This window comes from Chiloscyllium punctatum, chromosome 5 (assembly GCF_047496795.1).
Source record: "Chiloscyllium punctatum isolate Juve2018m chromosome 5, sChiPun1.3, whole genome shotgun sequence".
Taxonomy (NCBI): Eukaryota; Metazoa; Chordata; class Chondrichthyes; order Orectolobiformes; family Hemiscylliidae; genus Chiloscyllium; species Chiloscyllium punctatum.
The window spans coordinates 128,155,649-128,179,277 of NC_092743.1; the positions used below are offsets into that span (position 1 = coordinate 128,155,649).

The window sequence follows — 23,629 nt, forward strand, 5'->3', positions numbered from 1 at the left end:
CTTTCTCCTGCTTCACGTCAAAGTTGCGGCGAATGTCTGAGCTGCGTTCGGACAGGGCTCGGGACGTCATGACGTCAGCGCACACCCCCCACCCCCCCTCCCGCCACGGGAGCTCGTCTCCGTGTCAGAAAACGGAACCCTCCATGCAGGGCCGCGCCTGCGCGCTTCACCCCCTACTGGCCAGCTGTTTGTAGTGACTTGTGTCTCGCGCTGAGTGTGGGAGGAGCAAAGGTAGAGCCAAGGATCGCAGCAGTGTAGCTGCCGTGGAGAGCCTGGTGGGAACTAAATTATTGCAGCTCTGTGAATGCGTGATCTCTATTCTTCATACTGTATACATATAACAGTACGTTGCAAGTGACTGCTTTAGTTGCTTTTTGTGTTAAGCTCCAGCAACTCGAGTGAGAAGCAGCTGTGTGAATTAGCGGCTTCTTTCATCATTTTTCATGGTAAGTTTTTTTCTTGCAAAGTCTCCTTTGTAAACGTTTAGTTTCGCAGCCAGGTTTGTGAAATGTGGAAATTATTAATTGTGCACAACATCTATTAACTAGTAGCTAGAAAGTGTCATGGTTTGATGGTTGTACTCTTCACGCCGGGGATGTCCAGACTGTAATACTTTTGTCTCGTTGCCTTGAGCACAATGAGAAACTGACATTTGTAGAATAGCTCGAGGCTAAAAATGTTGGGCATTTGAAACATAAACCGTATAAAATATTAATTTGATAGCTTGATTTTTTAGTAAGTACAAAAATACAGTATATTCGCTTTTAGTAATGTATGAACTACCCAATTCACACGATTGTCTAAATAAATATTGTCGCGTTTTCCTTAGAAACGGTCAGTTGTCTATGTGACCTGGGTCCAAATCTGCTATAGTTTGTATAGTGTTGAATGTTACATGCACTGTAGAAACGTTTTATTTGCACTTGTTCTGAGGAGGTGTTTTCAAACATTAATTTAAACGTGTAATATTTAAAAAGAATACTTTCTTCACTGGTTTTTTACCAAAGGTAAAGATTTGGGATAAAGATTTCTTTGACCTCGTGTTAATTACCTGTCTTTATCTCATTCATAATGACTTTGGGATCATATGGTTGTGGAATGTGGCAAAACTGATCGTTTCACATGATTATGTGATAGGTATCACGTTATATGTTAATTAATTTGTTTTTGTGTAATAAAAACAAATGTTTGGCTGGAAATTGCATGTTTAACTGATTCCAGGAAATAAATGGCAAGTGATTTTGTAAAATCTGTCATTAACTAAAGATGGATTCAATGTTCCCAAATTATGTGGTTCAGTTTGGAAATTGTTTCCACAGTCAAGATCTAAATGCATTTTTTTCTCTTAAAATAGTTTTGAGTGAAATTGCTTGCAGATTCTGACTAAACATTTCCAATTGGCTGCATCATAGAATTAAAAAATATTGCATGCTCTTTCAAGTTATGGTGTGACAAAATGCTAACTACTGCATGCACACAATTAAAGTTCATTTATTTTGAATTATGTTGCACAGTAATAGGAGTAGGTCATTTAATCTATCAAGCCTAATCCGTTGTTCAACAAGATCATGCCTGATCTATCTGAACACTATTTTCCTGCGCTATGCCCATGTAGCTTGATATCTTTAATTTCTAGCATTTTTCCTTCATTTGAGGGATGTGGGCATCGCTGGATAATCAGCGCTAAATCAGCACTGACTCCTGATGAAGTGCTTTTGCCACACTCTTGACTCTAATCTCCAGCATCTGCAGTCCTCACTTTTGACTAATTGTCCATCCCTAGGTGCTCTTGAGAAGGTGGTCGTGAGTTGCTTTCTCAAACTGCTGCAGTCCACTGCTGTAGGTTGACCTACAATGTCGTCCGGAAGGGAATTCCAGGCTATTGACCTGGCAACAGTGAAAGAATGGTGATCTATTTCCAAGTCAGGATGGTGAATGGCTTGAAGGGCAACTTGCAGAAGGTCATGTCCCACATATCAGTGGTCCTAGCCCTTCTGGTGGAAGGGGTCATGGGTTTGAAAGGTGCTGTCTGAGGATCTTTGGTAAATCTCTGCCTTGCATCTTGTATATAGTACACACTGCTACTGCTGAGCATCGGTGGTGGAATGAGTGAATATTTGTGGATATGGTGCCAATCAAGCAGCTGTTATATCCAGGTTGGTGCCAAGCTTTTTGATTATTGTTGGAGCTGCACTTCCAGGAAAGTGGGGAATATTTCATCACACTCCTGGCTTGTACCTTATAGCTGATGGACAAGCTCTGGGGAGTTAGGAGTCGAGTTGCTTACAGAGTTGCAGTGTTCTTAGCTTCTGACCTACTCTTGTAGCCACTATGTTTGTGGTAAGTCCAGTTGACTTTCTGGTCAATGTTAACATCAAAGTTGTTGTTAGTGGGGGATTTAGTGATGGTAACATGAATGCCAAGGGTTAGATTGTCTCTTCTTGGTGATGGTTATAGCCTAGCATTTGTGTGGTGTGAATGTTACTTGTCACTTGTCACCCCAGCACTGGATATTGTCCAGATCTTATTGTATTTTGAACATGGACAGCTTTCAGTATCTGAAGAATTGCGAATGATGCTGAATATTGTGCGAGTATTCCCACTTCTGTCTTATGATGAAGGGAAGGTCATTGATGAAGCTGCTGAAGATGATTGAGCCTGGGGCAGTACTCTGAGGAGCTCCTACAGAGATGTCCTGGAGCTGGAATGATGATCTCCAAGAATCACGACCATCTTTCTATTTGCCAGGTCTGACTAACCATTGGAAAGTTTGGCCCTGGTACTCATTGATTCCAGTTTTACTTGATGCCACGCTTTGTTGAATATAGCTTTGATGTCAAGAGCTGTCACTCTCACCAAACTCTGGAATTTAGTTCTTTCATCCATGTTTGAACTCAGGTTATAATGAGGTCAGGAGCTGAGTGTCACTGAGCAGGTGCTGCTTGATAGCACTGATGACATCTTCCATCATTTTATTGATTATTGGGACACACCTGGGCAAGTTTCCATGTGCTGAGTAGATTCCAGTCTTGTAACTGTACTGGAAGAGCTTGGTTAGGGAAGCAGTAAGTTCTGAAGCACAAGTCTTCATTACTTTTTCCAAAATGTTGCCAATGTCCCTAGCTTTTTCAGTATTCAGTGCCTCCAACAATTTCTTGATATCACATGGAGTGAATTGAATTGTCTGAAGCCTGGTCTCTGTAATGCTTGGAGCCAATGGAGGAGACTGCAATGGATTATCCACTTGACACTCCTGGCTGAAGGTTGCTGTGAATGCTTCAGCCTTATATTTTGCACTGTTCTGTTGGGCTCCTTCATCACCTGAAAATGGGGAAATTTGTGGATCCTCCTCCTCCAGTGAGTTGTTTAGTTGTCCACCACCATTCATGACTGGATTTGGCAGAACTGCAGAGCAAGGATATGAGCCATTAGTTGTGAGATTATGTAGCTTTATCACTTGCTGTTTGAGTTTGGCAGGCATGTAGTCCCATTTTGGTAGCTTCACCAGGTTGACACCTCATTTTTAGGTATGCCTGGTACTGCTCCTGGCAAGCCTAACTACAATCTCCATTGAACCGCAGTTGATCCCCTGGCTTGATAGTAATGGTTGAGTGGGTATAATCTGGCCCATGACATGGCAGACTGTGCTGAAGCACAATTCTGCTGCTGGTTATGGCCCACAGTCCCTCATGGATGCCCAGTCTTTAGTTGCTAGATCTGTTTGAAGTCTGTCCCATTTAGTTCAGTGATAGTGCCATACAACCTGATTGACAAAGAGTACATCTTCAATGAGGAACTTTTGTCTCTACAAGAAATATGCGATGGTCCTTTTTACCGATATTGTCATGAACAGATGCATCTGCAGCTGGCATATTGCTGAAGATGAGATCAATATGCTGTTCCCTCTTGCTCATTCCCTCACCAGCTGCTGAAGACCTAATCTAGCAGCTATATCCTTTAGATCCTGACCAGCCCAATTAGTAGCGCTGCTGCTGAGCCACTGTTGGTATTGGATATTGAAATCCCCACCCAGAGTACTCAGAGTACCTCAGTGCTCCCTCCAACATATTGCTCAACGTGGAGGAGTACAGATTTATTGGCTGAGGGAGGATTGTTCGTGGTAATCAGCAGGTGGTTGCCTCACCCATGTTTAGCCTAAAGCCATGAAACTTCGTGGGGTCCGGAGTCAATGTTCAGGACTCTGACCACAACTTCCTCCTGACTGTATACCACTGTTCCACCACCTCTACTGGGTCTGTCTTCCTGGTGAGACAAGATATGTCAGGGATGGTGATAGTGGTTTTACCTCCTTCCCAAGATTCACAAGCCTGACCACCCTGGCCGACCCATTGTCTCAGCATGCTCCTGCCCCACTGAACTCATTTCTACCTACCTCGACACTGTCCTATGCCCCCTAGTCCAGGAACTCTCCACATATGTTTGAGACACCACCCACGCCCTCCACTTCCTCCAAGATTTTAGTTTCCTCAGCCCCCAACGCCTCATCTTCACCATGGATATCCAATCCCTCTACACCTCCATCCGCCATGACCAGGCCCTCCAAGACCTCCGTTTCTTCCTCTCCTGATGTCCCCAACAGTACCCTTCCACTGACACACACATTCGTTTGGCCGAACTGGTCCTCACCCTTAACAATTTCTCCTTCGAATCCTTTCACTTCCTCCACGCCAAAGGGGTAGTCATGGGCACATGTATGGGCCCCAGCTATGCTTGTCTCTTTGGCTAGGTAGAACAGTCGATCTTCCGTAATTATACCGGCACCAGTCCCCACCTCTTCCTCCGCTACATTGATGACTGCATTGGCGCCACCTCGTGCTCCCACGAGGAGGTTGAGCAATTCATCAACTTCACCAACGCATTCCACCTAACCTTAAATTTTCCTGGACCATCTCTGACACCTCCCTCCTCTTCCTGGACCTCTCCATCTCCATTAATGACGACCGACTTGACACTGATATTTTTTACAAACCCACCGACTCCCACAGCGACCTGGATTACACCTCTTCCCACCCTACCTCCTGCAAAAATGCCATCCCGTATTCCCAGTTCCTCCGTCTCTGCTGTATCTGCTCCCAGGAGGACCAGTTCCACCACAGAATACACTAGATGGCTTCCTTATTTAGAGACCACAATTACCCTTCCCACATGGTTAAAGATGCCCTTCATCGCATCTCATCCACGTCCTGCACCTCCGTCCTCAGACCCCACCTCTCCAACTGTAACAAGGACAGAACACCCGTGGTGCTCACCTTCCATCCTATCAATCTTCGCATAAACCAAATCATCTGCCAACATTTCCGCCACCTCCAAACAGACCCCACCACCAGGGATATATTTCCCTATGTGACTACCTGGTTAAGTACCCCCCCCCCCCCCCCACCCTCTCAACCTGGCACCTTCCCCTGCCACCGCAGGAATTGCAAAACCTGCGCCCACACCTCCTCCCTCACCTCCATCCAAGGCCCCATAGGAGCCTTCCACATCCATCAGAGTTTTACCTGCACATCTTCCGATATCATTTATTGTATCCGTTGCTCCCGATGTGGTCTCCTGTACATTGGGTAAACTGGACGTCTCCTAGCAGAGCACTTTCGGGAACATCTCTGGGACACCCCCATCAATCAACCACACCACCTTGTGGCCCAACATTTCAACTCCCCCTCCCACTCTGCCGAGGACATGGAGGTCCTGGGCCTCCTTCACCGCAGCTTCCTCACCACCAGATGCCTGGAGGAAGAACGCCTCATGTTCTGCCTCGGAACACTTCAACCCCAGGGCATCAATGTGCACTTCAACAGTTTCATCATTTCCCCATCCCCCATCTCACCCCCAGTTCCAAACTTCCAGCTCAGCACTGTCCCCATGACTTGTCCTACCTGCCTACCTTCTTTTTCACCTATCCACTCCACTCTCCCCTCCTCCTCCCCCCGACCTATCACTTCATCCCCTCCCCCACTCACCTATTGTATTCTATGCTACTTTCTCCCCACCCCCCACCCTCCTCTCACTTATCTCTCCACCCTTCAGGCTCTCTGCCTATATTCCTGATGAAGGGCTTTTGCCCGAAACGTTGATTTTACTGCTTCTTGGATGCTGCCTGAACTGCTGTGCTTTTCCTTCACCACTCTAATCTAGACTCTGGTTTGCAGCATCTGCAGTCATGTTTTTACAATGGTGATGGTGCCTGGGACATTGTCTATGAGATATGATTCCACAAACCTGACTATATCAGGCTGTTGCTTATCGAGTTTGTGAGTCACCTCCACTGATTTTTTTTTTTTGGCGCTAGGCCTCCGATGTTTGTAAAGAGGACTCTGCAGGGTCGATAAGGCTGCTTCTGCTGTTTGTCTTTTCTGGTGCCTCGGCCAATGCCAAGTGGTCCATCCTGATTTCATTTCTTAGAGACTTCGTAGGGATTGGTATAACTGAATGGCTTGCTGGTCCATTTCAGAGGGCTGTTGAATCACCCATACTGCTGTGAGTCTGGAGTCACATTTTAGGCCAGACCAGCTGAGAATGGCAGATTTCCTTTTCTAGAAGGACGTTATTTATCAATTTCTGTCTTGAATATATACAGTGAGCGAACTTCCACATCCCTTTGGTGCTGAGAAGTCTAAAGACTTGCCGTCCTCTGGGTGAAGAAATTCTTCATCTTTATCCTAAATGGTCTACCACCCATTCTGAGACTGTGTCCCAGGTTCCAGATCCTCCCTTGCTTGTCATCCAGGAGCAACATCCTGCATGAGCCATGTGAGAGTTTTGTACTATAATGTGTGCATCAGATGATATTTTAATGATGGAGAACTGGAAGTCAGTGATGTTTTGAGACTGTTCCCTCCGCCGCCCCCCCCCCCCCCCCCCACTACGACCCACCCTCCCATTCTGGCACTTTCCCCTGCCACCGCAGGAACTGTAAAACCTGCGGCCACACCTCCTCCCTCACCTCTATCCAAGGCCCTAAAGGAGCCTTCCACATCCATCAAAGTTTTACTTGCACATCCACTAATATCATTTATTGTATCCGTTGCTCCCAATGCGGTCTCCTCTACATTGGGGAGACTGGGCGCCTCCTAGCAGAGCGCTTTAGGGAACATCTCCGGGACACCCGCACCAATCAATCTCACCGCCCCGTGGTCCAACATTTCAACTCCCTCTCCCACTCTGCCAAGGACATGGAGGTCCTGGGCCTCCTTCACTGCCGCTCCCTCACCACCAGACGCCTGGAGGAAGAACGCCTCATCTTCCGCCTCGGAACACTTCAACCCCAGGGCATCAATGTGGACTTCAACAGTTTCCTCATTTCCCCTTCCCCCACCTCACCCGAGTTCTAAACTTCCAGCTCAGCACTGTCCCCATGACTTGTCCGGACTTGTCCTACCTGCCTATCTCCTTTTCAACTTTTCCACTCCACCCTCTCCTCCCCGACCTATCACCTTCATCCCCTCCCCCACTCACCTATTGTACTCTATGCTACTTTCTCCCCACCCCCACCCTCCTCTAGCTTATCTCTCCATGCTTCAGGCTCACTGCCTTTATTCCTGATGAAGGGCTTTTGCCCGAAACGTCGATTTTCGAAGCTCCTTGGATGCTGCCTGAACTGCTGTGCTCTTCCAGCACCACTAATCCAGAATCTGGTTTCCAGCATCTGCAGTCATTGTTTTTACCCTCTTTTGAGGTCCAGTCAAATCTTCCAATGAAGCATTTAGCCCAATTAACTTCCAAACGCATTGTGGTAGGGGTTTGAGGTTGGACTGGACCAGTACCATGCGAGAGTGTATTAGTGCCAGGTGCACCAAGAAAGCAAGTACTGTGAAAGCTGGAGATTTGAAATAAAACCAGAAAGTACTCGTGAAGAATCATTGGATTTGAAATTATATCTGTTTCTCTTTCTGCAGTTGCTGCAGATCTGCTGGGTTTCTCCAGCTCTGTTTTCTTCCAGGGACATCAGTAGTACATAAAAGCCTACGTTTAACAGACTGGTAGCCGCAGAAATGTTTGTGTGAAGTGTGGTCTAAAGGCTAGGTTTTTGAGAATTAAATATTGTAGAGAAGAGCACAGGAAAAAGTAGATTATGTGATACAAAAAAATTGATCAGATGTTGCCTTATCAATGATTTATCATTGGAATGACAAAGCTGAAAGGTGGCAATATTGAGAGGATGACTGTGAATATGAATAGAAGAGTTAACTAGTAGGGTGAGGTTTGGGCAAGAAGGGAGATTGTGATCTCTGGGAGAATGAGGAACATAGTTGAGATAGAAGGAGAAATCTTTCAGTGCAGAATCTGAGAGGAAATAATATATTTTTCTATTTTTTTTTAATAAACCTGGTGTGATATTTGGGCAGGTGATAAAGAGCAAGGATTTTAAAGTGAAATCCAATACTCAATGGAAGAAATAGGAAGGCAGAATAAGTTAGTGACTAAAATTAACACCAACACAGAACTGTTTGTGAGGGTCATCTATCTGAAGTTATAGTCGGGAGAGGAAGCTTCCTTAAGGGAATGGTCTCCTCCACCTGTCTGCTGTACCTCTGTTGAGATTGTGACATCAATGATCCATAACACATCTTGGCAAGGGCCTTGCTCACAAGTGAGTGTAGAAACTGGAGGTAGATGCATAAAGAGATATTGATCACCAATCCAGTAGCAGAATTCAAAGAGCCAAATCTGGAACCAGATTTATGGGAAGGAGGTTGGCAAGATTAAACCTTTGATAGATATGCAGTGCAGGAAGAAATTGGGGTATAATCATTTAAAGTTTTTGCTGGTAAACTGGCTGTCCTTGGTGAGACTTTTAGAAGATGCAAGAAAGGCACCAAAGGTAATTTTATGATTCTGTTCAATGCAATCAATGCCTGGGGAAGAAACAGGAGATGGAAGGAAGCAAAGGATCAAGGACTTCATTGGAGGACAGAGAAATAAATACAGACAAGATAACAGGTGGAATTAAAAAAGGAAAATATGGAAATAATAGGCTCAGATTCAAAAGGGAAGCCAAATAGTGCAATGGGGGAAAAGGTACAGTTGTTATGGTTTGAAATACATGAGGAAAGAAACTAGTCACCACATAGAGAAGGTGCAGACTTTGAATCAGAAGTCTGATAAACTTAATATTAGTAGTTGGGTGAATAGCAGATGTCATAAATGGATACCAAGAAAGTTGAGTGATGCCAGAGGCTATCCAACATTCAGGGTTTTGAAATATTAATCTCAAACAGTTTAAATACTTCCTCAGACCAAATTAAAGCAGCTGTTCTAGATTTCTAGGCTCATGCATGAAGACTAGACACCCACTGATGCCTAATTGATCTAATTAGTCTAAAATCAGGCAACTGCAAAGCGCTATTTCTCCAAACTCAAATTGAGGATCAAGCAATGCTTAAACAAAATCAGCTTAAGAGTTGTCTATTAATTTAAAGGTAAGCAATTTCTTTTAAAAATCAACTCTTCAGTCATGTTATGAAAGACTTCTGGGCAGGTAGGATTCAACCTGAAGCTTCTGGCCCAGGGGAGGGACGCTACCAACATGCCACAAGGCTCTAGAGAGAAGCAATTTGTAAGATTACTAATTAATTAAACAAAAACCTTTCCTTCTTAATCCAACTTAACCTTTTACATGGTTGCACTGTCCTCTATTAATGTCATTCTTTCATTACCCATATGGTGGAACTGCCCTTTCTTGGTTTCATATTTATCTTGTAAACTGTGAGAAAGAATAGCTTTTAATAGATTATTTTCCTGTTCCTATACTGCTGCCTGTAAGTGCCCCATAAATATGCATATTTCTCATCTAAGTTCTACCTCTTGGTTATGTCACCTGAAAACAGTTTCCACCTAAATGCTGATAAAACTCAATTCTATTTCACCACTTGATTGTTCCGCTGTCTATAAATTATCAGACTGCTTATCTAATATCTTGTACTAGCTGAGCTGAAAATTTCTCCAATTAATTATTGGAAAGAATGAAGCAATTGACTTCAGTCCTCATGACAGACTGTTCCCTATCCATTGGCTCCCTTTTTGTATTACTGCAACTATCTAAGGCTAAATCAAACTATTGTAACATTGGTGTTATATTTGATTCTGAGATGAGCTTTTGGCTAAATATTCTTGCCATTAATAAGTGTGCCTATCTACCTCTTTACCATTGGTGACTTCACCCTCATCTCAGCTCATCTCCTGCAGAAACCAGCATACTGCCTTTGATACTTCTATTCCAAAACCTTTCCCCACCAGCCTCCCAAGTTCTGCTCTCTGTATACTTTATCCAAAACTGTCCATCTGTCGTAACGCATCTACCAAGTCCTCTTCATCTATTCTTAATGAAATGTCGATTCTCCTGCTCCTTGGATGCTGCCTGACATGCTATGCTTTTCCAGCACCACACACTCTCCACTGATCTCCAGCATCTGTAATCCTCACTTTCTCCCCAATAACATTTGTGTTTACTGATCCTACACTGAGGGAATGCCTCAATTTTAAAATTCTTATCTTTGTTTTCAACTCTGTCAATGTCTCTCCTTTTCCTATCACTGTGATCTGTAAGCTAACAATTCTGGTCCTTGAGCATCTTCATTTTTAATTTCTCCACAATTTGCAGATGTACCTTCCATTGCCAAGGCCCTAGTCTCTGGAATTCCTTTCCTGGACCACTTTGTTTCTCTACTTTCCTCCTCTAAGATCCTCCTTTAAAAACTCTGGGCTGAATCTCATGTTTGTTTGGCCAAGAACGAGTTGTGTGGAATTTCTTGGACTGTTTTTCACCACCAGGCCCATCAAGTTTTTTTTACCATGTCTTACCAAACGCATTGCATTAATTACTTACCCTGCCCTAAGATATCTCCTGCATCAGATTACCGCTTCATTTTAGCAAACATCATTCCTACCATTCAGCAGATATTCACTATAAGACCTACACCCCTTGTGTCTATGCTATCTTTAAAAGGCTGCTGTGCATCTGGATGAGCACTGGTATTCTGAAGCTCCTCTTGGTCAAGGACAAAGTCGGGACACGGTAGAAAAGGAGAAGATGGCACTGTGCTTCTCTGATTAGGTCTTGGTGTCCTGGTGGATGGACTGGTGCAGAGGAGAGGTGTCCTATTCCCAGAGGGCATCACAGCACCAGATCCTTCCAGCCTGATCCCTGGTTATCGTCATCATCAGGGTGCGGAGGAAATGGCCAGCAGTGCCACTGAAGGTCAATGACCTTCTCCACTCCATCAGGGTAAGTGGCAGCTTCTCTCTGCTACCTTACATTCACTCTATCACTGCAACAGCACAAAAAGCCCCTGTTACTTCACTCACCTCTTCCCTTCTCTGTTGTTCCAGGAGAGGACAGCCTATAATAGGGTGGGGTGATCCTGTCTGGGGGCTGTTTGCCAACATTTGGATACTTACCCCTTACAAGGAGAGAATCCTGTCCGCCTAGGAGAATACTGAGATTGCTGTTGCAGGGATGCAGCAACATCTGTGTCCTGCCAAATGACTGAGTGTCACTACGCTTGTCACTGCATTGAATTAACCATGCTGTTAGTCTGATTCATTGTAGACTACTACTGACCACTGACCATGACACCACCTTTTCTCTTGTGACTTGGAGGCTTGGTCAATCTCTCCACTATCTCTGTGTAGGAATGCTGTCTCCCCAGAAATGCCCTCTAGAACCTCTGAGGACGAAATAACCGAGACTTCAGGAAGCGCTGGCAAAGTTGCCTCCTGCACTGCCCACCAGCCTCAGAGTGTGGCAGTGTGTGCTGGTGAGCAGTTTACAGTGACTGCTCCTCATCTCATTTGCAAGCAGGGGGAACATGGCATTAAACATTGTCCCTTCTTCTCTAATGTTTAGCTCCCTCGGTGCACAAAGGTGTAGCTGCCAATAGGGTGGCTGTTCCAGGAACATTCAACACAATGCTGAAGGATGACTAGGGAGTAGGCAGTCAGTGTGCATTGGACTGTGGCCCTTTGTGCTTCCGCACTTAAAGTCCTTCCCCCTTTTTCTATGCCTGCATTCTTCCTACCAAAGTTCAAACCTCGCACTTTTCAACATTGTATTGCATCTGCAATTTATTTGCGCACTCCCCTAGACTCAACACCACCTGTCCCTCTGGTAAAAACAATGACTGCAGATGCTGAAAATCAAATACTGGATTAGTGGTGCTGGAAGAGCACAGCAGTTCAGGCAGCATCCAACCGAGCAGCCACCTGTCCCTCTGCCTATCTTTGTGTCATCTACAAACTTAACCACAGTGCCCTTGGTTCCTTTGTCCAGTTTGTTAACGTATAACATGAGTAGTTATGGCCCCAATACTGACCCCTGTGGAACTCCACTAGCTACCAGCTGCCATCCTGAAAAAGACCTCTTTATCCCCACTCTCTGCCTTCTGTCATCAGCCAATCCTGTCAACATGCCCCTAAAACCATAAGCTCTCATGTTATTTAAGAATCTCCAGGGTGGTGCCCAAAGTCCTTCTGGAAATCCAAATAGATCATATTGACTGCTTCTCCTTTTCTAACATGCTCATTAAACAACTCCTCAAAGATTTCTAGCAGATTTTTCAGGGATGACTGCCCCTTGACAAAGCCGTGCTGACTCAGCCCTATTTTACCATGCAATTCCACGTGCTCCACGATCTCATCCTTAATCATAGATTCTAAAATCTTACCAACAACCGAGGTCAGGATAACCAGTCTGTAATATCCCGTCTTTGCCTCCCTCCCTCCCTTCCTAAACAGGGGTGTATATTTTCCATTGCCCAGCCCTCTGGGATCGTCCATGACTCCAGTGATTCCTGAAAGATCAACACCCATGCCTCTACAATCTCCTCAGCTATCTCCTTCAGAACTCTGGGGTGCAATCCATCTAGTCCAGGTTATTTATCTACCTTCGAGCCTTTCAGCTTCTCAGCACTTTCTCCTTAGTGATGGCCACTACGCTCACCTCTGTCCCCTGACTCTGTTCAAGTTTTTGTAATGCTGCGGTGTCTTTCACTGTGAAAACCGATGCAGAATACCTAATCGGTTCCCCTGCTGTTTCTTTGGCCCCATTACCACTTCAGTCTCACTTCCAGTGATACAATATCCATTTTTGCCTCTCTTACCTTTTTTAAAAAAAACTCTTACAATCTTCTTTTACATGACTAGTTAGCTTACCCTCATATTTCATCTTCTTCCACCTATTTTTTTTTTCAATTGTCCTCTGCTAGATTTTAAATATTGCCCAATCCTCTGACTTTCCACTAATCTCAGCATATCATATGCTTCTTCCCTCAGTTTGCTTCTGTTTTACAGGGGGATATGAAGATTATAGCATGAAAAAGGTTTTTAGACAGTAATTTGTTAATCTAATATTTATTACAAAAGTTGCTCAAATCAGTGCAGATATATCTCGGGATCCAGGAGTAAATGAGAGAATTTGATCATTTTTGCAAAATTTCACTGGAAGAAGCCACTGGGACATGTCAAATATCAACTGTGATTTCATTTTCCAACAAAACACAAGTCCTGGATAAGGCAGCAAATTACAGACAGATTAATCATCAGTATTTGAATGTATGCATGAGTTTTAATTATCGGATAAAGTTACTGACCAAATATGAGGAAATAATTAGTTGAGGAGCATTTGACTTTTCAAAGCTCATCATGGCAAGTTGTCAAGATTAATTGTATAAAGCACTTTGCAATTTGACCCTAAAAAATTACCATTAAAGTTGTTGTTAAAAATGCAGTGACATCACTACCCATTCCTGATAGAAATTAATCAGCCAAAATTATTTGGCTTGGCCAACATGTGAATGCAGTCACACAATATTGCTGACTCTCTTGGTGAGTTGAATAAGTTTGTACTATCTCACCAATGACTATTATCTACCAGTAGACCTTAAAATGCTGTTTGGGGATTGTATAAAGGATTGGTATGGGGAACAGTAACATTTGAGGCACAATATGAATATGGCTGCAATATCTAGAAATGGGACCTCCTGTCTGACAATGCAATGATTTGGATATTAGGCTCCAATAGTATTTCAAGATGGTTTGGAGGTGCACTGAAGAAGGAAGTTCTGAGAACAATGAGGAAGACTTTGGAATAGGTTCACTAGTAGGATTCATCTGAAGGTACTGATGAGAATAGACTTGGAGCATTCATGAGAACTAAGACTGCTGCCTAAGGAGAGCATGGAAGGAGTTCCCAGATTGAGAAGTGAAATAAGAGGGAATCTTGAGAAGAGGTTCTGGCTTTCAGAAGGATTGGGGAAATGGTTTCAGACATTTTTGGCAAGCTGGAATCTGACTGTATTCAGGGGAAAAAATGGACCAGCTTTAGAACATAGAACATAGAACAATACAGCACAGAACAGGCCCTTCGGCCCACGATGTTGTGCCGAACTTCTATCCTAGATTAAGCACCCATCCATGTACCTATCCAAATGCCGCTTAAAGGTCGCCAATGAATCTGACTCTACCACTCCCACGGGCAGCGCATTCCATGCCCCCACCACTCTCTGGGTAAAGAACCCACCCCTGACATCTCCCCTATACCTTCCACCCTTCACCTTAAATTTATGTCCCCTTGTAACACTCTGTTGTACCTGGGGAAAAAGTTTCTGAATGTCTACTCTATCTATTCCTCTGATCATCTTATAAACCTCTATCAAGTCACCCCTCATCCTTCGCCGTTCTAACGAGAAAAGGCCGAGAACTCTCAACCTATCCTCGTACGACCTACTCTCCATTCCAGGCAACATCCTGGTAAATCTTCTCTGCACCCTCTCCAAAGCTTCCACATCTTTCCTAAAGTGAGGCGACCAGAACTGCACACAGTACTCCAAATGAGGCCTAACCAAATTCCTGTACAGCTGCAACATCACCTCACGACTCTTGAATTCAATCCCTCTGCTAATGAACGATAATACTCCATAGGCCTTCTTACAAACTCTATCCACCTGAGTGGCAACCTTCAAAGATCCCACTATTCCTTTGGGAATAGTGGGACACAGCACACTTTCATACCAATCCTTCTCCAACTGCATCAATCTGCATTTAAATAGCACTTTTAATGTAATAAAGCACCACAGTATATTTCACAGAAGAATTATGAGGCAAAAGTTGACATTGAACTACACTCAGTAATATTAAGACTGATGAAGGAGGTTTGGAGGACCAACTACATTCCAAACTCTTTGCACCCTTTGCTGACCCACTTGCAAATCCTATTTTGTTCCGATCAAACTCTGCCCTACAGATTTGCGCATTACATGCTGGGTAATTTTGTCATATTCTTTCCTTAAAGTGTATGGAAGGAGAAGTATGAGCAAGGGATGCATATTTACTGATCTATACACCCACTATTTGTCAGGAGTGGAAACTTGATCAGTAACTGCACTAAGTGAAATATTGTTTATCATAGCTTTACTTAAGCACGTTACCTCAATACTCAAAGACTTCGCCCCAAAGCAGTGTCAGCTGTAGCTCAATTAGGAGCACTCTTACCTCTGAGTCAGAAGGTTGTGTGTTCAAGCTCTCTTCTGAGCTATGAGCAAAGAAAGTGAAGCTGATGTTCTGGTGCAGAAGCTGTACACCGTCCGAGATGCTGTATTTCAGTTAAGATATTAAACTGAGGCTCCATCTATTATGTCAAGTGGACGGACATGTCCCATGTCATTATTTCTAAGCAGAGTGGGTGGGTTACCTTTGGTTGCCTGGACAATGTGTATCCCTTGTCAACATTGCAAGTTATCTGGCCACTCTTTATTAACTTTGTGGCAGTTTGCACACTTTTGTTGCTATAAGACTAAACACTTTAAAACCACTTAGTTTGCACCAAAGACTTTGAGAAGCCCTTTGGTCACGAAAGATGCTATGTAATTGCAAATTTTCTTTCTATCTACTTTCACTCTTGGCCAGTTCTGGGATATTTATAAGAGTGGTATGATTTGGGATTTCAAGAATTTGATTTTTATCTTTGATTAATTGTCTAACAAAACAATTGCTACAACATGGTTTGAGTAGGGTGTCAATGGTGGATAGGTTGTTGGAGGGGATTCTGAGGGACAGGATTTACATGTAGTTGGAAGGGCAAGGACTGATTAGGAATTGTCAACATGGCTTTGTGCATGGAAAATTGTATCTCACTAACTTAAATGAGTTTCTTTAAGAAGTGAAAAAGAAGGTTGATGAAGGCAGAGCAGTAGACAATATCTATATGAACTTCGGCAAAAGTGTTTGGCAAGGTTCTGCATGGTGGACTAGTAAGTAAGGTTAGATCATATGAAGTCCAGGGGGACCTCACCAATTGGATACAAAATTGGCTTGAAAGTAGAAGACAAAGGTTGGTGGTGGAGGGTCGTTTTTCAGACTGGAGGCTTATGACCAGTTATGTGCCACAAGGATTGATGCTGGGTTCATTACTTTTCATCTTTTATATAAATGATTTGGATAGGAGTATAGGAGCCATGTTTAGTAAGTTTACAGGTGACACTAAAATAGGTGATGTAATGGACAATAAAGAAGATTATCTCAAGGTACAACGGGACCTAAGTCAGATGGGCCAAGGAGTGGCAGATGGAGTTTAATTTAGATAAATGTGAAGTGTTGCATTTTGGTAAGGCAGCCAGAGCAGAACTTATGTAGTTAATAGCAAGGTCCTGGCAAGTGTTGCTGAACACAGATACCTAGAGGTGCAGGTGCATAGTTTATTGAAAGTGGAGTCACAGGTAGACAGAGTAGTGAAAAAGGCATTTGGCATGCTTGCTTTCATTGGTTAGAACATTGAGTATAAGTTTGGGTTAGGGTTGTGTTTGTACAGGATATTGGTGAGGCCACTTTTCGAATATTGCGCACAATTCTGGTTGTCCTTCTATAGGAAAGATGTTAAACCTAAGAGTTTGGAGAAAAACAAGTTACAGGGATGTTGCCGGAACAGGTAAGTTTGAACTACAGGGCAAGACTGAATAGACTGCGGCTCTTTTCCCTGGATCATCGGAGGCTGAGGGGTGAAATTATGGAGGATTATAATATCATGAGCGGCATGGATAGGGTGAATAGCCAAGGTCTTTTCTGAGGGTAGGGGAGTCCGGAACTAGAGGATATAGGTAAGGTGAGAGGAGAAAGTTTTAAAAATGAAATGAGGGGCAACTTTTTCTTACAAGTATTGGTGCATGTGCGAAATGAACTTTCAGAGGATTGGTAGATGCAGGTACAGTTACAACACTTAAAAAGAAAAAAAAATTGGATAAATAAATGAATTGTAAAGATTTGAAGGGGTAAGGGCCAAACTGATGCAAGTGGAGCTAGGTCAGATTGGGATGTCTGGTTGGTGTGGGTGAATTGGACTGAAGGATCTGTTTCCATGCTATATGGCTGTATATACAACCTGGAAGTAGCTGTCAAGCAGTCAACTCCCTGATATTTACAAAATAATTAATAGAGCAAGGCTGCCACTTGGATTTGGAAGTTCCTGTTAATAATTGTGGTTTGAGAATCGTGCATATCCTTAAGAGGACTCCAGTGCAGATAAACTAATCCAGAAAAGGAATCATTTGGGTTCTAGAGTTGAACAGCCTAAAAGAGCCCCTTCAAGCCATCAAATTGAATTAGTTTTAACTTCAAGTGCATTTACAGGCCATTAATTAATTAAATAAGATCCTCACAGTGTGGAAGCAGGCCATTTAGCCCATTGAGTTCACATCAGCCCTCTGAAGAGCATTCCATCATCTGTGTAGTTTTGCTCTTTCATAGTTTGAAACTGAAGTACTTATTTTTAAACATTTTTCTTTTTATTGAGCAGTTTAAAATAATTGTTAGAATCGCACTACATAGCCGACATAAACTCATTGAACCTTCGACCAGCGTAATGTTTGAAATGGGTAGTGAGTGGCCTTCTGACTGGTTTAACTAAGACCTATATACTGTGCCAGATTCTGGGGATGGAGAAGAGCCAGACCAGCTGTGGAAATAAATATCTCACTGGAACATTCCATTAATCCAACACCCCTTCAGTTATTGTTCCCAGGGCAAGGTGCACTGCCTGTCATTTAGGTAAGCTTAAGTGCAAGTCTGGATGATTAGGCAGAATAAAAGAACAAAAATAGAAAATTGGAAAGAATAGTCAGCATACATTTCAAAGCGAAGGATCAAGCTTCACCAACTTTCTAACTATTTTGCAGTATTCAATAAAAAGGCCAGATGAGTGTAATGTACCAAGTGTAATATCTGTGAACTTTCAAAAGGCCTTCAATAAAGTGCTGCATGGAAGACTCATGGCTCTGGTCAAATTATATGGAGTCAAGAGAAATGTAGCAGAATGGATAGCAATCTGGTTACAGAAAATGAAAACAAATAAAATTTCAGAGTCGCTACTGTATCTAACAAGAAGTGAAAAGTAGTGTTCGACAATTACTGGTATTGGGGCGACCGATCACCGTTTGTAGAAATGATTTGAGTTCTTATGTCATCCTGATAATCATTTTATAGTGAATTAGAATAATTGAATTGTACATACAATATAGTACAAATCAAATAATTGACTCAATCAGCAACAGCGGTGTGTATAACTGACCACGCTAGCAGTTCATGAACAATGCATCAAACTACAGTATCAAATTTAGATCGATTGTTTAGCCATGCAATGCAGCATGTCAGCAGTTCAGAAATTAACATTTTATTGCAAAATACCAAGCGTACATTGCAAAAGGCAATTTTACAGAATCTGTACCAAATTTTTCAATATGCATGTTAAATCCATGGATAATTTTCCACAAATTCAATGCCATACTACTTTAGTGGATCCATTTCCCTGTGGGATACTTACAAATAATTTGCATAGACCTATACAGTTTATCCTTATTGTTTTACACATTCTCTAAATAATAACTGTACAACTGATTTTGAAATTATTTGTTCTAAACTGTATGACTGTCCTATTCCTGCAATCTATTGAATCATTATGCATGGGATTTGGAGGGTTTGGTGAGAGATGTAAATTGCTTAATATAAAATTACATAATTTAAGAGATGCATCAACTAAATAAAACAAAGTCATAAATATGTTGCAAAGAAAAACCCTAGGAAGAAACACAATTTCAGCACATCTATGAACTAATGTAAAATTGAATAACAGTGACACACAAAGCAAAATTAAAGCTCCCATCAGACTGTCCGTTGGAAGTATTTTCAGCAGGGATGATTAGCTGGAAACTGTGACCATACTTCCTACTCATTGCTATTGATTGGAAACATTACTTACGTGTGTTGAATTATGTGACTGGAATCTTGCTCACTAAAGATTAATTTGTGCATCATGAGAAGACCACCAATACTTAGTCTCCTGCCTTTAGCATGAGAATGAAACTAGAACACCAGTAGTTTCAGTATACTATCCCTCATTCCTCTGTTTAAGTTCATAGGGATTTATGACCATAAAAGTACTCTATACTTGAATGGTCTGTGATTTTTAGATCCATCAGAACCAACTGTCCACCTGTCAGTCATATTTCAATCATCATTTTGCATGAATTTCCAATGCACTGTTTACAATTGGTTAAGAAGTGACATAGATCTCAGAACTCAGGACTGATGGGGCGAGGGAATATAACCAAAACTGTTTTGATTTGATTTATTATTGTCACATTTACCAATATACAGTGAAAAGTATTGTTTTGCGCTAACCAGACAGATCATACCTTACATAAGTATATCAGGGTTACAGAACAATATGCACAATATAGTGTTACAGCTACAGAGAAGATGCAGAGAATGACCAACTCTTATATGAGGGGTCCATCCACAAGTCTGAAAAAGTGGGGAAGAAGCTGTTCTCAAATCTTGTATGTGTTTTCAAACTTTTATATCTTCTGCTTGATGGAAGAGGATGGAAGCGAGTATAACCGGGGTGGAAGGGGTCTTTGATTATGTTCCTGAGGCAGTATGAAGTACAGACTGAACTGCTGGAAGGAAGGCTAGTTTGCATAAAGTACTGGGCTGCGTTCACAACTCTCTGTAGTTTTTTTTGCAGACTTGGGCAGAGCAGTTGCCATACAAAGCTATAATACATTTAGATAGGATACTTTCTAGGGACAGCTATAAAGACTGCTGAGAATCATTGTGGACATGCTGAAGTTGCTCAGGTTTCTGAGAAGGTAGAGGAATGTGTGTGCTTTCTTGATTATAGTGTCAACATGGATGGACTAGGATAGATCATCAGTGATATTATGATTCCTTCTAATGTTCACACTGGACAAGTCAGCCCACAAAAACTGGTTTGATAGACAATTACTGTTCATTTTTACATTTTGTTTACTCTATGGTCAGTCACTGAACACATTCATGGCAGGCTGTCAATGTAATTTTAACACAAGAATATGAAATTCATTACACACAAAAGATCATTAACTATGTTACACTATGTAAGAAGAAGTTGAAATGATCTTATTACAAATCTCATAAACAAAGATTTAAACTTTTTACTCTCTGTAAAAACTTTACAGATACTCAAGCCTTGATGAAGGAAAATCCTGTCTGCACTTCAAAGTTCCTTGTTTAATTGGCATGGCAGTGAATAGTTTTTGGAACTTCGTTCTCCTATCTTCATTTGCAGCCCAAACACTTTGGGCTTTACATACACCCTCAGCTTCTAACGATTCTCTTTTGGAGTTTTCTTCCAAGCCACTCCGGCGTAGTCCATTAGCCTTAGTGGATTATGTTGCACTAACTACACGTTACACCTTTACTGAATTTGCATACTTCCTGACTTCCTGAATGGTTGTCTTTCTGTGATACTGAACCTTTATCGTGAGGTAACAGAATGTTTTATTCTTCTTCTACCTTTTGTTTCTAATGCACTGAACTGTTCACTTCAAACCATCACAGAACAAATCCAAAACAAAGGCAAACCTTTGTCTTCCCTTAACAGACACAATACAGAAAAAAATGGCAAATATCTACTACTACCACTTCAAAACCCAAATAACAAGATAATGAGCCATCAGCACATTGAAGAAAAATGAAACAGATTATAAGAGAACATCTGTAAAGTTGCAGAATGGACATATTGGCAAATAACATTCAATACAGATAAATGTAAGTTAATGTATTTTAGTAGGATATTCTGGGATATCACATTACCTGAAAGTTGGAAGTCTAGACAAAGGCCTTAGTCACTAAAAGTTGATTCACAGATTATTAAGGTTATTTGAAAAGTAAACCAACAACTAGGCTTCAGTTTTAAATCTGCAATGTTCCCTATATAACATGAGAACCTGGAAAGAGAAATTAGATGGTCAGTGGAAATAAATTGCATTGTGATATCTGGTGACGATACATACATAACTATTTGGGCAACACGATGGCTCAGTGGTTAGCACTGCTGCCTCACAGCACCAGGGACCTGGGTTCGATGCCAACCTCTGGCGACTATCTATGTGGAGATTGCACATTCTCCCAGTGTCTGTGTAGGTTTGCTCCAGTTTCCTCCCACAATCCAAAAAATGTGCATGTTAGGTGAATTGGCCATGCTAAATTGCCCAGAATGTTCAGGGATTGGGGGGAAGGGGTATATTGGGGACAATTATAGGGTAGGGGAAATGGGTCTGAGTGGGTTACTCTTCAGAGGGTTGGTGTGGACTTATTGGGCTGAAGGGCCTGTTTCCACATTGTAGGGATACAATTATTAAACAGCAGGAGAGTAATTGTAATTTGATTTTTTTCAAAATTATCTATATAGCAGGCTTGAGAAACAATTTTGAATTGTGGAATAAATGGAAGCACAGAAGTGGATACCCTTTGACTCTAACTTTTATATTATATACAGTGTATTCAAATGAGGTTCATGTAACTAGTGTATATGCATGTATTCAGCATGTAAGTACAGTAAGTATATTGTTTCTACTCCATGGAAATGGAACAGTTAATGATATAATGGACGATTTTTGAAATAAATGTAATGTTTATATGAAAATAGCAAATCAAGTAGCATCTGTGGAAAAAGTTTTAAGTTGCAGAATAATTGTCTTGCTTCACACCATGGCTGCAGTGTGTACCAAGCTGGTTATAAAAGGAAGCATACAATGCTGAAGAGGATTCAGAAGCAGAGAAATCTGGGGCTACATGTGTCCAAATCCCTGGGCTCTTGGGAGAAGCAGAGAAACTGGGTTATAAAATGCAAACATCTTGGGCCTTATTAATAAGGGCTTGAGTAGTAAAGTAAGGAAATTATGATAAACCTGGGTAAAATACTGATTTGGCCCCAACTGGAGTATTGTATCCAATTCTCAGCATCACACTTCAGGAAGGATGTAGAAATATTGGAGAGATGCAGAAAAATACCAGGCATAAGGAATTTAGGTTATTTTGATAGTTTGGAGAAGTTGGAGCTTTTCATGGAGGAGGTGAACAAAATAATTTGTGTACTGGTCAGTTGCATATAGGGAAGAACTGTTCCCATTGACAAAAGGATTGGTGACCAGAAGGCACAGATTTAAGCTAATTGTTGGTCTGGGTACACATCTATGACATCAAACTGAAAACATGCCCTCATTTGCATCACAGATTTGTGTCATAGTCAGAAAATAGAAAATGTAACCTCAACCTGTATCATAAAACTATCAGATAAATTTGTTACTTGCAATTATGAGATGTCTGGGATTATTTTGTTTGAGACCTAATACAGGTTGGTTTATTACAGTGTTATCTTTTGGGAAAGTGTTGTTAACTTTTGGTTCAGTGGGAGAGTCATGTGACATGCTGGCTTCTATCTCACAAGAAACCTGCTTGGTTTAATTGTTAAAGATCAGAAAAGTGTCAGGTTGTTTTAATGTGAGGGGGGTGCCAGATGATTACATTTGTTTCGAAATTCACAATGCGAAGACTAAGTCTCCTGAGATCCAGAAATATATTTTCAATATAATTTGGTATTTGGATGTGTCCCCTTTATTTCTTAGATGAAAAGCTGTTATGATCATAGCTTATTAATGTTTCTACTTGGAACCAAGATGAACATGTTTCTATTTGTCTCTGAAAAAGGAATTAAGGGGCCATTTTGAGATGAAATTGCAGGCTTCCCTATAAACTCAGAAATATTACAGAGAAAGGAAAACTACATTTTCCGATCATTTTATGGTCTGTGGCCAAGTGAAAGAAGGATAGTGGGGAAAAAAAAAGATTTCAGCCAGGTCACAACATTTTAGTAAAGGAGATGACGGATGTCTCATGAACCCGTGGAAGGCAGGTGGGAGCTCAAAACCAGTTTTGAAGTCCAAGTTTGTGAGAGTGGATGCTTTGCCCAGCTTGAGATAGACAGCAAACCATCAGGAAAACTTGCACGGTGAAAGATACTACCCCAGGAAAGAAGAACAGAATTAAATCATTTGATAACCATGAAGCACTTGGGTTGGTCAATGAGATGTTTACCCAACAGACTGAACACCATGACAAAATTGGAGTTTTCAGTTGTCAATCAAAGCAAAGGAGGCCAATTCTGTTGTAGCCTATGGAAAGAAAATAATATTTAGCTGAACTGTCACTTTGCATTTATCAAGTAACATATTAAAAATATGAAATATTGCCGCATGTTGTTCTTTTAGTTCAATAACTTATAAAAAGAAATTCACACTTTCAG

At 41.9% G+C, this 23,629-nt stretch overlaps 1 protein-coding gene across 4 annotated transcripts in view; it reads left to right on the plus strand.

The window, feature by feature from the left end:
• The first annotated feature begins 200 nt into the window (after positions 1 to 200).
• pag1 (phosphoprotein membrane anchor with glycosphingolipid microdomains 1) overlaps positions 201 to 23,629 on the plus strand; it is a 153,449-nt gene continuing 130,020 nt past the window's right edge. For 2 of the 4 annotated variants that reach the window (XM_072571321.1, XM_072571316.1), the window contains exon 1: positions 201 to 446. Coding sequence is in view for 1 of the 4 variants with exons in the window: in XM_072571316.1 (XP_072427417.1) it covers positions 444 to 446 (3 nt within the window). In the remaining 3 variants the exon portion in view is untranslated. The remainder of the gene's footprint in view (positions 447 to 23,629) is intronic. The other 2 variants (XM_072571317.1, XM_072571319.1) reach the window with 1 other exon arrangement.